This window comes from Capra hircus, chromosome 10, assembly GCF_001704415.2.
Source record: "Capra hircus breed San Clemente chromosome 10, ASM170441v1, whole genome shotgun sequence".
NCBI classification, from domain to species: Eukaryota; Metazoa; Chordata; class Mammalia; order Artiodactyla; family Bovidae; genus Capra; species Capra hircus.
In genome coordinates, this window is record NC_030817.1 from 76,083,375 (window position 1) to 76,099,330 (window position 15,956).

A 15,956-nucleotide genomic window follows, 5' to 3' on the forward strand; every position below is an offset into this window, starting at 1 on the left:
CGTGATCGATACTTTCTCTCTGTTCATTCTAGTGGAGAATGGGAGACTTGACTCTAAGGTTACTGTGGATTATTGTCACTATTATTTGTTTATTATTATCATTTTTGGTTGAGCTGGGTCTTTATTGTTGCTCACCAGCTTTTTCTAGCTGCGATGAGTGGGGGCTACTCCTTGTTGCGGGGAGCGGGTTTTCCATTGCAGGGGCTTCTCTGGTTTAGTAGCACACGCTCTAGGCACAGGGGCTTTGGTAGTTGGGGTGCATGGGGTGAGTTGCTCTTTGGCATGTGGAATATTCCCGAACCAGGGATTGAACCCGTATCCTCTGTACCACCAGGGAAGGCCCCTTCAACTATTTATATTTAAAACATTATCTGATTAAATATAGAAATAAATAGTTAAGATCTAGGGTGCCTCAGTCACCAGTGTTAGAACCTGTATATGAAATGTCATTAGCACTCTATATCAGTGCCACCTCCAACAAACACAGACAATTATTTCAGGGGAATAAGTAAAGCTATGAGCAGAGTATGAAGGCATGTTGAATTTTCTTGCTCTTTAATCCCAGAAACACAAGGAAGAGGGACATGGCAGAGGCCCCAGGTTGCTAAATAACCTCAAAGTTTGCCTAGAGCCAAAGTAGTTCTTAGAATGTTGGCAAATGCAGGCCTAGATAGCTCCAGGCTAGCAATGACATGAAAGGGATCTCAAACATACTTATACACACACTCATTATAATGCAACGAAAAATGGTTTTATTGCTCTGAACACAATACAGCAAGCGTTGGCCAAATTCCTAAGGTTAAAAATATGGAGGTCTGGACCCTCCTTTACCCTTTTATCTACTACCTTCCTTCAAAACACAGAGCTCCAAAGCAGAAAAGAATTTTACTTTTTTTTTTTTGTTCCAACTCTGGTCTGGTATCCTCATCACTCTAATTTTTCCAATACTCTCCTTTTTCCTTCTATGGGAACCAGGAAAATCAATAAAAGACAAGAAAATCAGAGGAGATCATAAGAGAATTTGTGCTGAGCAAGAAGCAAAGTGATCTTTAAACAACCTTATCTAAGTGTACAGGAACCAAAGGATAAGGGGGGTCGGTCTTCTGACGAGGGTCACAGGCGACAATGAAGAACTTGTATTGGAAGTTGTTACTGTAGCTGCAGTTAGGATAGCTTCCCGCAGTGAGACTGCACTGAGTCAGGTTGACACGGTTTGAACTCTGGTGACAGTTCGTCGTTAGGTTATCCTTACAGGTGATGTTGGGCAAATTACAGACAGCAGTCACATCTTGGAAGGAGCTGTTCAGAAAGGTGTTTGTAGGTTTACAATGCCGAGTGTAGTTATTGACACCACGCATTGCCGTGTTGCATTGGAGAGGACTTGGGTGTATGTGCTGAATTTCAAACCAGCGAGCCTTTGTGAGACCTCGTGGCACAGCACAAAGTGGACGCACTGACCACCACATTCCCAGCAGCAATAACAGAAGAGAAGAACGTCCCAGAAGATGTGGCCCCATCTTTTCTGTGCAAGGAGAAAGAAAATAGATCGTAGCAGTAGAAACAATAAGAGAGAAATTATTGCTCATAACCATTCAGATTTTTACTCTGCCTTTTAAGATTTAAGCTCCTTTTTTTTAAAAACCACCTTCTTTCCCACTTGAGTCTCACAATTTTTAAGAAACTAAAGCCCAGTGAGGAGGAATTTGAGGTAAGACAACCTTTACTTGAGAAATCTGTATGCAGGTCAGGAAGCAATAGTTAGAACTGGACATGGAACAACAGACTGGTTTCAAATAAGAAAAGGAGTACATCAAGGCTGTATATTGTCACCTTGCTTATTTAACTTATATGCAGAGTACATCATGAGAAACGCTGGACTAGAAGAAACACAAGCTGGAATCAAGATTGCCGGGAGAAATATCAATAACCTCAAATATGCAGATGATACCACCCTTATCAGAAAGTGAAGAGGAACTAAAAAGCCTCTTGATGAAAGTGAAAGAGGAGAGTGAAAAAGTCGGCTTAAAGCTCAACATTCAGAAAATGAAGATCATGGCATCCGGTCCCATCACTTCATGGCAAATAGATGGGGAAACAGTGGAAACAGTGTCAGACTTTATTTTCTGGGGCTCCAAAATCACTGCAGATGGTGACTGCAGCCATGAAATTAAAAGATGTTTACTCCTTGGAAGAAAAGTTATGACCAACCTAGATAGCATATTCAAAAGCAGAGACATTACTTTGCCAACAAAGGTCCATCCAGTCAAGGGTATGGTTTCTCCAGTAGTCATGTATGGATGTGAGAGTTGGACTATAGAGAAAATTGAGTGCCAAAGAACTGATCCTTTTGAACTGCAGTGTTGGAGAAGATTCTTGAGGGTCCCTTGGACTGCAAGGACATCAAACCAGTCCATCCTAAAGGAAATCAGTACTGAATATTCTTTGGAAGGACTGATGCTGAAGCTGAAACTCCAATACTTTAGCCACCTGATGGGAAGAACTGACTCGTTTGAAAAGACCCTGAATCTGGGAAAGATTGAAGGCAGGAGGAGAAGGGGATGACAGAGGATGAGATGGCTGGATGGCATCACCAACACGATGGATATGAGTTTGAGTAAGCTTCAGGAATTGGTGACGCACAGGGAAGCCTGGTGTGCTGCAGTCCATGGGGTCTCAAAGAGTCGGACACAACCGAGCAACTGAACTGAAATGCTTACTCAAAATACCTACAATGAGAAGCTACAGTTAACCTTCCATATCCACAGGTTCCCCATCCTCAGACTCAACCAACTATGGACTGAAAATATTTGAAAAAAAATTCTAGAGAGTTCTAAAAAGCAAAATTTTTAATTCACTGTGTCCCAGCAACTGTTTACATAGTATTTACATTGTATTAAGTATTATAAGTAATCTAGAGATCATTTAGGAGAAGGCAATGGCACCCCACTCCAGTACTCTTGCCTGGAAAATCCCATGGATGGAGGAGCCTGGTGGGCTGCAGTCCATGGGGTTGCTAAGAGTCGGACACGACTTAGTGACTTCACTTTCACTTTTCACTTTCATGCATTGGAGAAGGAAATGGCAACCCACTCCAGTGTTCTTGCCTGGAGAATCCCAGGGACGGGGGAGCCTGGTGGGCTGCCGTCTGTGGGGTCGCACAGAGTCGGACACGACTGACGTGACTTAGCAGCAGCAGAGATCATTTAAAGTATAGGGAGGATGTGTGAAGATTATATATTAGTACAAATACTATGCCATTTTATATAAGGGGCTTGAGCATCGGGTTTAGGTTCCTTGGCAAGTCCTGGAACTAATTCCTGTTGAATACTGAAGGACTACCCATAATCTATGATTAATGAATGCTATATCTTTTTGTCAGTAACTTCAACAAATGGGAAGCGCCATGGTGGCTCAAACCACAAGGCGTATGCCTGCAATGTGTGAGACCCGGTTCGATCCCTGTGTTGGCAAGATTCCCCTGGAGAGGGAAATGACAATCCACTCCAGTACTCTTGCTTGGAAAATCCCATGGATGGGGGAGCCTGGTGGGCTACAGTTCATGGGGTCGCAAAGAGTCGGACACGACTAAGTGACTTCACTTACCTTACCTTCAACAGATGGGAAGCAATTGCACTGCCAACTGAAAACATGCTCGTATATTTTAAAAATGTTCCGACAGCTTGAACTTAAAGCCATCCCCTTATTTTGAAATGCTTTTCACTCTCTCCTTCAAACCAATAGTTTCCCTGCACAAAGACACAGGAAGCCCGGGTTCTCCTTCTACGGACTTAGTGCTAGTGTACTTTTCCCTTCAAACAGAGCACACAGGTTTAGTTCTGTCCCCAAGGCTAATTATAAAAGTAGGTGATGGAGGGAAGAGATTAATCTATCAATTCCTTCATAACAAAAGATTTTAGGTCTAGAAGTGTGAAACTTCTTTAGTAACAGAAGTCAATGGTTAAAGGAGGATGAAGCCCACATGGAAATAAGGATCACCCTTCTACCTCCAGGAAGCAGAAAACACTATTGACTGAGGGATAATGGGGACAAAGTCCTACTGGCCTACCTATATTTCCAAATAAAAACAAACATCAAACATTCAGTTTTCAACAGATTCTGGGTTTTGTGCCCATTTGCTCTTTCCCAGTTGGAGAAGGAAATGGCAACCCACTCCAGTGTTCTTGCCTGGAGAATCCCAGGGACGGGGGAGCCTGGTGGGCTGCCATCTATGGGGTCGCACAGAGTTGGACACGACTGAAGTGACTTAGCAGCAGCAGCAGCTCTTTCCCAGGTATTTCAATGTGTTCTGAGAATAGCTGACAAAGACTGTTTGCTCAAATACAGATTCAGTAAACACTAAAGAGGGCTTTCACCAGCCTGCTGTGGTCCACTTTCTCAGCCATCTAATTTATGAATCATGCTGGCAAATGCTTCTAACAGTAACTGGGTAAACCTCTTAGCTTTGACTGCTTATACACTCACATCTGCTCTTTTAACAATAGCCAGAGCCGTTCCTCTTTTTCTAGAATGATTTTCCCAAGCCAAACTAGTTTGGCTCAAAAGAGGATGTTGAGGGTGGGGAGAGTCAGTTATGGAAAGTTACCAGGAAAAGCACGATAAACAAAAGTAGGGCTGTTATGCAACTTAAGTCTTTGCCTTCTCCAGTTGGCAAGAGTTTGTAGAGATTTGGTCATCATCTTCTTCTGGGTACAGCAAGGGAGACATTCTTAGAAATGGAGGTTTCCCTTATAAATGTAAATGTTTCTTGTTACAAAAAGGTAACTCCTACTAGGTTTTCAGGATTTTCTCCTTGTCTACTGTTTTTTAGAAAACAACCAAGTTAAAATAATATGCCAAAGAGACATTTTGGGGTGGCAAATTCTGCTCCCCTACAGCTCACTTGAGATTTCCCCAGGCCCCCAAACACTGCTGAAAATCGCTTTTACTGTCCCTCCTAAATAAGCCTGTGTCATTATCATTTGGTGTGCTGTCACAGAGTAAGAAAGTTGAGGATCCCAAGGTTCCACTAAGAAAGTTTAAATAAGAGGTTGCTGGCAAAGTGTCTCAAAGAATTTCACAACTCAGGCTGAAGGTGGGTTAAGGGGGAGAAGATAGAGGAAAGGAAAACAGGAGTTCCCAAATGTCAGTTATGGTTGCAAAAACTTGACAAGTTATGGTTCGTAAATCTGGCGATCATCCTGTTTTCCTGAGGAAGTGTAGCCCTCCTCGGATTTCCCTTCCAGTCACCAATTCTGCGGTCACGCTTAGAGCCTATGTTCTAGGCAACAGGCATTTCATGCTGGCAGCTCTACTCAGCTGCAGAGAATAAGCAGCGGAGTAGGAATGTGGGCTGGAAGAGGGCAAGGCAACCCACTCCAGTATTCTTGCCTGGAGAATCCCAGTCAGAGGAGCGGGGTGGGTCACAGTCCGTGGGGTGGCAGAGTCGGACACGACGGAGAGGCTAAGCACAGGACAGTGGGACCCCTAACTGTAGAAGAACGGAACGTTTACCTTCCTTCCCATTCCTCAGCCCCTCCAGGCCGCAAACGCCTCCCCACAGAGCTCCGTACTGTCCCTGCTGAAAAGGGACTCCCTCGCCCAAATTCCCGGATAAAGCTACCAAAAAAGGAGGAGAAGAGGAGGAGATGAAGGAGCGGGAGTGTGAGCCTACCTCGGCCTCGGAACAAGTCTGCAGAAATGGGCAAGACGGTGGAAACAGAAGTTTTTCTCACCCGCTTCTTCTTCCCTGCAACGACGACGTCGAGTCGGGAGAAGATGCAGACAGGTGGAGAAGGGTCGGGGTGCGAGGCTTTTTGTAGCTGGGACAGCACCCCACTTCCACGAGGCGCTTCCCGCCAGGACCCGCCTCCAAAGCAGGCGTCAGAGCAACCCCCGTTCTAGGCGGAGCTGGTGGTTTTCTGCCTGGGCTGAGGTTGAGCTTGGAGGTCCGAGCCCGACGCTCACTGGCCAAGAGGACACGGGCTGAGGGGGCCGCAGACTGCAGGACCCTGGCCCCTGCTCCAGGGAGCAAGGCTGCCTCTCCCAGGCGTCTGCTGGCGAGAGTCCAGTAAGCCAGGCGGTTTGACCCCGCACACATAACCAGCTCCAGCTACCACATGTTGGATCAGTGTACATTGTTTGTAAAACAGTTCGGAACGTGGGAAAATTTGCACAGAACAGAGCTTTTTTGAACCTCAGACAGCAACCTAAATTCAGTTAGACCATCAAACTCACAAGTTCTTCAGATGGTTGGAAGAGTTAGTGCTCACTTCCCCTTTTCTGAAAACCGTACCCAACAGGACCGTTTTCGAGATAACAAAACCATCTTTGTAACAGGGTAAGGTCTGGAGAAAAATACCCTAGAACACTTAAAACGATGTGAGAAATTGGAGAGCAAGCCTCACCAAATGGTTGCAACCCCCCAAATATTCTTTTCCTTCGAGCTGGAATTGAATCAGCAACGTAAGGTTGTCCATACTCGAAAGTACTACAGTCCTCCGCTCTACCAGCTGAGCTATCGAAGGAAGCACCAGTGTGAACTACTTGGAATTTTCCATTGAGAACATTGATAAACAGAGGTTCTGGCACAATAGCCTACTAGTTGCCAATGTGTGGATACCACTTAGCCGACTATCTTAGGAGAAAGCCCTTCATCCACACTTGTACGGACAACCCCTCTAGAGCTGGATTTTCCTGCTTCAGAGAGGGGCTTTCAAGCAGGCCTAACCTGCGAGCCTTTCCCTGGCGTACCTAGAGCCTGTGGATCTCGAGGCCGCCCCAAGCCGTGGCGATCTGCTGGTCTGTTGTCTTCACTTCACGCGCTGCCCCGGGCCTCCTGGCCTGACAATGTGTGTCTAAAGTGGGAGCAGACACCCGGGCATTGGAATACTAAGGGCTGAGGTGGTGTAACACACAATTCTGATCGCGCAACTGCGAGCCCAAAAGGGCCGGTCTTAAAGCTCTGGCCTAGGCCTCCCTTTTCCTCACTTCCCATGCTCGCCTCCATGATCCAGGAGCGTTTGCACAAGCGAGCTGCTTCTCCCTTCCGCTCACACGTCCACAGACTAGCGGAGGGAGAGGCTGTGACGTATAACGCATGACTAAGCCCAGGGTTACTATGAGAATTGACTCTTGGAGAAACTATTTTAAGGTTTTCAAAGAGGTAGTCACAGATTCTTTGAGTCAATAATAAATTTAGTGACACGAGTCTCGACCCTAATTTTCCTGCTGAGATACTGAAGTGTTCGAAAACCCAGTGAAACATGGAACCTTGTCAGACAGCCTATATTCTCCCAAACGCTTAATCGGGACAGTGGACGCTGGGGAGAGGACTTGGAGCAGGACTCCAGACCTGCTCAGAGCGGGTGTAAGGCTTCGATCCTCACCACCCTTGTGTCCCGCCACGGCACCGGCCGCCCCTACGGCTCTTGCTGTGGTCCCGCAAAGCCAGGGCGTCCTCGGAGCCTGGCCGCACTTGCCGCAGTTTGTAACAGACTGCCACAATCAGGGCGGCAAAGCAGCCCTTGCCCCCTACTACTGGAAGCTAAAAGTAAGTGTTTGCTCGGGTGTTTATTTGGGACATCTGGAAAGTGGTGGGAAATTATAATTAGCGGAATTTCGGCTGGAGTTCAAGTTACGCGAGAGAGGTGGGTAGCTGGTGAAGGAGATTTTAAAAAGAGTGAAAGGATTGCCCAGGAGGCCCCAGCGAGATTTGAACTCGCGACCCCTGGTTTACAAGACCAGTGCTCTAACCCCTGAGCTATAGGGCCCTGCGAGTGACTGCCATCCCTTGCTCTCTAAAACAGCTTTTATGCTGGACCTTTATTAAGGTGTCTGTGTGTACTGGGCAAAAAAACCTAGATGTCGTTTCAATCTGTTGTTGCTCAGCCGCTCAGTTGTTTCCGATTCTTTGCAACCCCATGGAATGCAGCAGGCCAGGCTTTCCTGTCCTTCATCATCTCCCTGAGTTCAGCCAAACTCATGTCCATTGAGTAATGGTCCATTGGTGATGCCATCCAACCATCTCTCCCCTTCTCCTCCTGCCCTCAATCTTTCCCAGCATCAGGGTCTTTTCCAGTGAATCGGCTCTTTGGATCTGGTGGCCAAAGTATTGGAGCTTCAACTTCAGCATCAGTCCTTCCAATGAATATTCAGGGTTGATTTCCTTTAGGATTGACTGATTTGATCTCCTTGGAGTCCAAGGGACTCTCAAGAGTGTTCTCCAGCACAGTTCGAAAGCATCAGTTCTTCAGTGCTCCTTATGGTCCAACTCTCACATCCTTGCATGAATAGTGGGAAAATCCGTACCTTTGCCTATCTGTTCCTTTGCCAGCAAAGTGATGTCTCTGCTTTTTAATACGCTGTCTAGGTTTGTCAGAGCTTTTCTTCCAATGTTCAAGAGTCTTTTAATTTCATGGCTGTGCAGTCACCATCTATGGTGATTTTGGAGCCTAAGAAAATAGTCTCTCACTGTTTCCATTGTCTCCCCACTTATTTGCCATGAAGTGATGGGAACAGATGCCATAATCTTATTTTTCAGAATGTTGAGTTTTAAGCCAGCTTTTTCACTCTCCTTTTTCACTTTCATCAAGTGGCTCTTTACTGCCTCTTCACTTTCTGCTTTTAGGGTGGTGTCATCTGCATATCTGAGGTTGTTGATATTTTTCCTGGAAATCTTGATTCCAGCTTGTGCTTCAGCCAGTCCGGCATTTCACGTGATGTACTCTTCATAGAAGTTAAATAAGCAGGGTGACAATATACATACTCTTGACATACCATTTTCCCAGTTTGGAACTAGTCCCTTGTTCTATGTATGGTTCTAACTGTTGCTTCTTGACCTGCATACAGGTTTCTCAGGAGGCAGGTAAGATGGTCTGGTATCTCCTTTAAGAATTTTCCACAGTTTGTTGTGATCCACACAGTCAAAGGCTTTAGTGTAGTCAAAGAAGCAGAAATAGATATTTTTCTGGAGTTCTTTTGTTTTTTCTATGATCCAGTGAATGTTGGCAATTTGATCTCTGGTTCCTCTGCCTTTTCTAAATCCAGCTGGTACATCCGGAAGTTCTCAGTTGAAGCCTAGCTTGAAGGATTTTGAGCATTACCTTACTAGCATGTAAAATGAGTGCAATTGTGCAGTAGTTTGAACATTCTTTGGTGTTGCCCTTCTTTGGTACTAGAATGTAAACTGACCTTTTCTTGTCCTGTGGCCACTGCTGACTTTTCCAAATTTGCTGACATATTGAATATAGCACTTTAACAGCATCATATTCTAGGATTTGAAATAGCTCAGCTGAAATTCCATGCCCTCCACTAGCTTTGTTTGTAGTGATGCTTCCTAAAGGCCCACTTAACTTCCCACTCCGGGATGTCTGACTCTAGGTGAGTGATCACACCATCGTGGTTATCTGGGTCACAAAGATCTTTTTGGTATAGTTCTTATCTGTATTCTTGCCACTTCTTCTTAATCTCTTCTGCTTCTGTTAGGTCCACACCACTTCTGTCCTTTATTGTGCCCATCTTTGCATGAAGTGTTCCCTTGGTATCTCTAATTTTCTTGAAGAGATCTCTAGTCTTCCCCATTCTATTGTTTCTCTCTATTTCTTTGCATTGCTCACCTAGGAAGGCTTTCTTATCTCTCCTTGCTATTCTTTGGAAATTTGCATTCAGATGGATATATCTTTCCTTTTCACCTTTGCCTTTCACTTCTCTTCTTTTCTCAGCTATATGTAAGGCCTCCTCAGACAGCCATTTGCCTTTTTTGCTTTTCTTTTTCTTGGGGATGATTTTGGTCACCGCCCCCTGTACAATGTTACAAACCTCTGTCCATAGTTCTTCAGGAGCTGTGTCTATATAAGATCTAATCCCTTGAATCTACTTGTCACTTCCACTGTATAATCATAAGGGATTTGATTTAGGTCACTATTGGAACTCTGTAGTCTCTTGCTGGGGACAGCACAATATGGGGTCAGTGACAGGAACTACCACTAGCTTAAGAATGCAGAAATTTGCCCAATCCAACATAGTCTAATGCAGTGAAAGTTTTCCACCCTCCACCCTCTGCAGATTGTGAAAACCAAGAAGGGAAATTCTACATAGAAGAAATTGTCGACCACAGATCTCTCAGACTAAATTTTGACATCCACATTTGGTTTTCTGTTTGACTTAGGACATGCACCAAGGGGCAACTGCCTGCCCAAGTTCATTAGATTAGCGATTTCTCCACAGCTCAAGTCTTAGTGCCAGAACAGGCATTCGTTAATTCGTTCATCCCTTTATTGGATAAAAACTGAACTCCAATTCTGTGCTAGGCGGAATGAGACATCTAGATTTGGTCTTTACTTTGAAGCCAATGGCATAGCCTTGTGGTATAAAAAAATGTTCGTTTTCATGAAAGAGAACAATGAGAAGTAGCTGTGCCGACTGTGAGAGAGTGGTAACAGGGCTAAGGTTCACAGACCTGCAGAATGAGCCATCACAGAGGCAGGCCTTCAGGAGGGGATGGAACTTGAACTGCACTTTGAGGGCTAATTAAGACTTACACAAGTTTGGGGACTGAGTGATCCTTGGTAGAGAAAAAAATTATGAGCAAAGTTGGAGAGAAAGACCTTGGCATTTAAAGTGCCAAGGCAGAACACTGGCTGGGGCAGATGCCAGCCCTTGTGGAAGTGAGCTATTGTAAAATAGGTTAGCAGGAGACTTAGAAAATTCTGGAATGAAGTTATACCCCTTTAAAAATTGAACAGGGAAATTCACAAGGCATGGATATGAAGATTGGATTGAAGGGGAGAGAAACCAAAGTCAAGGGGACACCAGAGGCTGGCCATGGTACATATTGTCAAACATAAAATGTAGGAGAATTATAGTTGTGGGATTGGAAAGGAAGGAATAAATGAGAGAGATACAGGCAAGGGAAAGTCTGCTGAAGCTAGATATGAATGAAGAAGAAATAAGACACAATAAAGAGGAAAGAAGGATGATTCTCAAATATCATACTTTGAAGAAGCAAAATGATACTGAAAAAAGAAAATCTAAAGGAGAGATGGGTATCTGGAGAAGGCAGAGGGGTGAAGAAATGTTAGAATTTTGGCAGGCTGGATTTGAAGTAGAGTTGGAGGATATAGGAATTTATGACAGCTAGGGTACTCTTGTGTCTAGAGTTCTGTAGATTGTTAAGTCAAGGTTAGATCAAATTAGAGAGGTCATTCGTTGAGTCAGAGCCTGTAAAAATTATGTGCTCTTGAAGGAAGAGAGTACAAAGAGAAAACAGCAGACACCTGAAAATAAGCTTTCTGAATAGCCCCGTTGCAGGCTTTTGTCCGGAGAAGGCAATGGCACCCCACTCCAGTACTCTTGCCTGGAAAATCCCATGGATGGAGGAGCCTGGTAGGCTGCAGTCCATGGGGTCGCTGAGAGTCAGACACAACTGAGCGACTTCACTTTCACTCTTCACTTTCCTACATTGAAGAAGGAAATGGCAACCCACTCCAGTGTTCTTGCCTAGAGAATCCCAGGGACGGGGGAGCCTGGTGGGCTGCCATCTCTGGGGTCGTACAGAGTCGGACACGACTGAAGTGACTTAGCAGCAGCAGCAGCAGGCCTTTGTCATATGAATGTGTCCAACATTTTTTTTTTCATTCAACATTTTAAAAAACATTTTCCTTACTTTTTTGTAATTTCAATATTATTAGTAAGATTGTCCTAAAAAACTTGCTTTCCCACCTGGCAGCTGAAAGTGAGGATGTGACCTAGCACCACCAATCAGATGCATGATTTCAGTTTAGAGGTGTAAATAATCTTCTTTACTCCTCTAATCCAGGAGTTAATAATTCCACAGGGAAATCCCATATTTGTCCAGTGATGAAGGTGTCAGGTTCTTGGGTTTGGGATTTCTTAAATCTATAGATTATTGCCTTTCTTCCATTCTGGAAAATTCTCATCCATTATCATTTTAAGTTGTTTTTTTTTTTTCTCTACTTTTCTTTCTCCATTCATGAAACGAATTAAATACATATTAGACCTTCACACCCTGTCTTTCATCGCTTAACCTCTCTTTCATATTTACTGTCTTTTTGTCGCCATACTCACAATCAACTACTGCTGTATTTAACCAGCTGTTAAATCTACCCACTGAGTCAACTGTAATTATAAGTTGTAAGATGCTTACTCCTTGGAAGAAAATTTATGACCAACCTAGATAGTGTATTCAAAAGAAGAGACACTACTTTGCCGACTAAGGTCCGTCTAGTCAAAGCTATGGTTTTTCCTGTGGTCATGTATGGATGTGAGAGTTGGACTGTGAAGAAGGCTGAGCACCGAAGAATTGATGCGTTTGAACTGTGGTGTTGGAGAAGACTCTTGAGGGTCCCTTGGACTGCAAGGAGATCCAACCAGTCCATTCTGAAGGAGATCAACCCTGGGATTTCTTTGGAAGGAATGATGCTAAAGCTGAAGCTCCAGTACTTTGGCCACCTCATGTGAAGAGTTGACTCATTGGAAAAGACTCTGATGCTGGGAGAGATTGGGGGCAGGAGGAGAAGGGGACGACCCAGGATGAGATGGCTGGATGGCATCACTAACTTGATGGACGTGAGTTTGGGTGAACTCCGGGAGATGGTGATGGACAGGGAGGCCTGGCATGGTACGACTCATGGGGTTGCAAAGAGTCGGACACGACTGAGCGACTGAACTGAACTGAACTGAATTTTCAATTTTAGATGTTTTGCTTCTTTTTCAAAACTACTAAGCCAAATTCTATAACTTCATATTATTTGCAGATATCTGCCAGCTTTTTAAAAATCTCTTTAAACATACCAATTATATTGTTTTAATATCTATGATAATCTGTATTATGCTATCTGTTGCTTTTAGTTGATTCTTACTCATGTCGAATTGTTTCCTGTGTAACTGTTCATCTTTGAACGTATACTGCTCAACATCTTTGCAAAAATATAAGCAGTGAATTTTTGAGGTCAAGATGAAAATTTCTTCCTGGAACAAAAAAAATTACATAGCTTTTGTTTCACATATGTACCTGAACCATTACCAGCCCAAAAGGACTCTAAAAAAGGTTCATGGTCAGACATTCCTTGGGCCTCCAAGATGATGTAAGGCCAAACTGCAAATCAGAGAAAAAGCATACCTGTGGTCATAGCTTCCCAGTAAAAGTTGAAAGCTCTTCTTTTTATTTTCCCTTTCTAAGCTCAGCTGATTTCTGCTGAGCTCCACAACAATTACTGTAAGTGAAAGGTTAACTTCTTATTCATTCTTATCTTGTGGGCATAGCTCTTTGGGGTCCCAATTTAATATTTGGAAGAGTATCTTAGTAGAATTTCCACTTTTGGTGGGTGCTGAAACTTGACATCTGCCCTTCCTTTTTCTCCCACCCAAAGGTGCTGCCAAAACTATAACCCAATTTTGCAGTAATTAGCAAATGTCTTAAGAGCTACAAAGATTAATGCTTTCCTTACCTCTCAGATTTCATCTTTTCCTTAGATTCTGGCCTATTAGTTTCTTGTTATCATATTAGAAGTTTGATGCCTTTACGAAGATTTGGTAAAATCTTATCCAATATTTTTATCATTTTTCCTCAAGGAGGTTGGTCCAATTTAATTAGCCCACAGTTACTAGAAAGGAGATTAGAGTGGTAGGAGCTGTAACATCAATCGTATTCTACCACATGGACTGAGAAGCAGAATGCATTACTCTAGAAAGGGCCTAAGGGAGAGAAAGCACAAAAAAGAAAGCAGTGATAGTAAAAAAAGGAAGCCTGTGTACCTTCCAAGTCCCTAGTTATGACTCACTCCAGAGGCCTCACTGTGTTCCCTCTTAGAATCTATGAGACTTCCTTGAATTTTTACAGCAATTTTCCCTTCTACTTTAGGAAAAATTATTTTCAACTTAAAATGATCCTAAATAACACCAAAGGTATTAATACATGTCTCTATATTATAGCTTTTATCTTCTAATATTTGGATCAATATTTATCAAATGGCAGTTATATGTTGGCCACATATACAGACCTCTACTCCAGTCAACTTGGTCCACTTATAATTCCCCAAATATAACTCACACCTTTTCCAGTTATGATCACTTGTTTATGATTTCTTCAACTAGAATGATTTTTCATTTCTCCGTACCTGTCAAACACTACTTATCCGGAAAGCTTATCTCAATGTTCTAATTCACAATATCTGCTTTTTTACCAAGTAGATTTCATCTCATTTCCCCTCTGAAACCTATGAATCTTTTTCATCTTTGCTATTCCTTCTTCTTCACACTCTCTCTCAGGATTTTGAACAGGACCCATGTAATGGAGGTGTTCCCTAGCACCCAGAAGTAAGCATCCAGAGTGCCATTACTCATTCAACTACACTCAATCAGTTATGAAATTATCAAACTGTTCTGTCCTTCCCGAATTTCTTCATCTTATATGATATACTGTTGAAAGAATGCACCCTTTTATTTTTTTTAATCTTCCAGAATTACTTCTAAATTCTGTTTTCCTATCTATGTCCACCTTTTGGAAATGCTACAAAAGATACAAAGAAAGAACTGAATGAGATGGAAAAGAAAAAGGGAAGGAGATTCTACTACACTTAGTTATAAACTGCTTTATCTGGTTTTTAGAATTCAGTGTGTTAGTATACCATCTGCAGTTTTAGTATACTATCAGCAGTATGTGAGCCAAGAACTTTCAGATGTACAAGCTGGATTTAAAAAAGGCAGAGGAACCAGAAATCAAATTGCTAACATAAGCTATATCACCGAAAAATCAAGGGAATTCCAAAAAAACCCCACAAAACATGTACTTCTGCTTCATTGACTACTCTAAAGCCTTTGACTGTGTATATCACAACAATATGTGGAATATTCTTAATGAGATGGGAATACCAGATCACCTGTCCTGACTTCTGAGAAACCTGTATGCAAGTCAAAATGCAACTGTTAGAACTGGACATGGAATAACAGACTGGTTCCAAACTGGGAAAGGAGTATGTCAAGGTTGTATATTGTCATCCTGTTTATTTAACTTATATGCAGAGTACATCAGGCGAAATGCTGGGCTGGATGAATCACAAGCTGTAATCAAGATTGCTGGGAGAAATATGAACAACCTCAGATATGCAGATGACACCACCCTAATGGCAGAAAGCGAAGAGGAAGTAAAGAGCCTCCTGATGAATGTGAAAAAGGAGAGTGAAAAAGCTGGCTTAAAACTCAACATTCAAAAAATGAAGGTCATAGCATCTGATCCTATTACTTCAAGGCAGGTAGATGGGGAAAATGTGGAAACAGTGTCAGATTTCATTTTTTTGGTCTCCAAAATCAGTGTGGATGGTGACTGCAGCCATGAAATTAAAAGACATTTGCTTGGAAGAAAAGCTAAGACAAACTTAGACAGTGTATTAAAAAGCAGAAACACACTTTGCCAACAAAGGTCTACACAGTGAAAGCTATGGTTTTTCCAGTAGTCATGTATGGATGTAAGAGTCGGACCATAAAGAAGGCTGACCGCCGAAGAATTGATGCTTTCAAACTGGTGCTAGAGAAGACTCTCGAGAGTCCTTTGGACTGCAAGGAAATCAAACCAGTCAATCCTAAAGAAATGAAACCTGAATATTCATTGGAAGGGCTGGTGCTGAAGCTGAAGCTCCAATATTTTGATCACTCATTGGAAAAGACCCTGATGCTGGGAAAGATTGAGAGCAGGAAGACAAGGAAGCAACAGAGGATGAAATGGTTGGGTGGCAACACTGACTCAATGGATATGTGCAAACTCAATGGATATTGTGCAAACTCAATGGATATGTGCAAACTCAATGGATATTGTGCAAACTCAGGGAGATAGTGAAGGACAGGGAAGCCTGGCGTGCTGCAGTTCATGGGGTGGCAAAGAGTCGGACAATACTTAGCGACTGAACAACAACAACAAGCAGTTTTATGCACTGTATTCTCAG

At 43.1% G+C, this 15,956-nt stretch overlaps 1 protein-coding gene and 1 non-coding gene across 2 annotated transcripts; both read right to left on the bottom strand.

Moving 5' to 3' along the window:
* LOC108636909 (ribonuclease K6-like) lies at nucleotides 730-5,836 on the bottom strand. The gene is made up of 2 exons (XM_018053808.1): nucleotides 5,672-5,836; nucleotides 730-1,522 (listed from the first exon to the last, which is right to left on the bottom strand). Exon 2 carries the CDS (start codon nucleotides 1,515-1,517, stop codon nucleotides 1,050-1,052), a length of 468 nt encoding a protein of 155 aa, XP_017909297.1. The 5' UTR covers nucleotides 1,518-1,522; nucleotides 5,672-5,836; the 3' UTR covers nucleotides 730-1,049.
* On the bottom strand, nucleotides 7,697-7,769 carry TRNAT-UGU. The gene has a single exon. It is a non-coding gene; the product is annotated as a tRNA-Thr (tRNA).

Bases quoted from the DNA above. Each gene is read 5' to 3' on its own strand.
- LOC108636909 (XM_018053808.1), bottom strand. From the start codon at position 1,517: ATGGGGCCACATCTTCTGGGACGTTCTTCTCTTCTGTTATTGCTGCTG.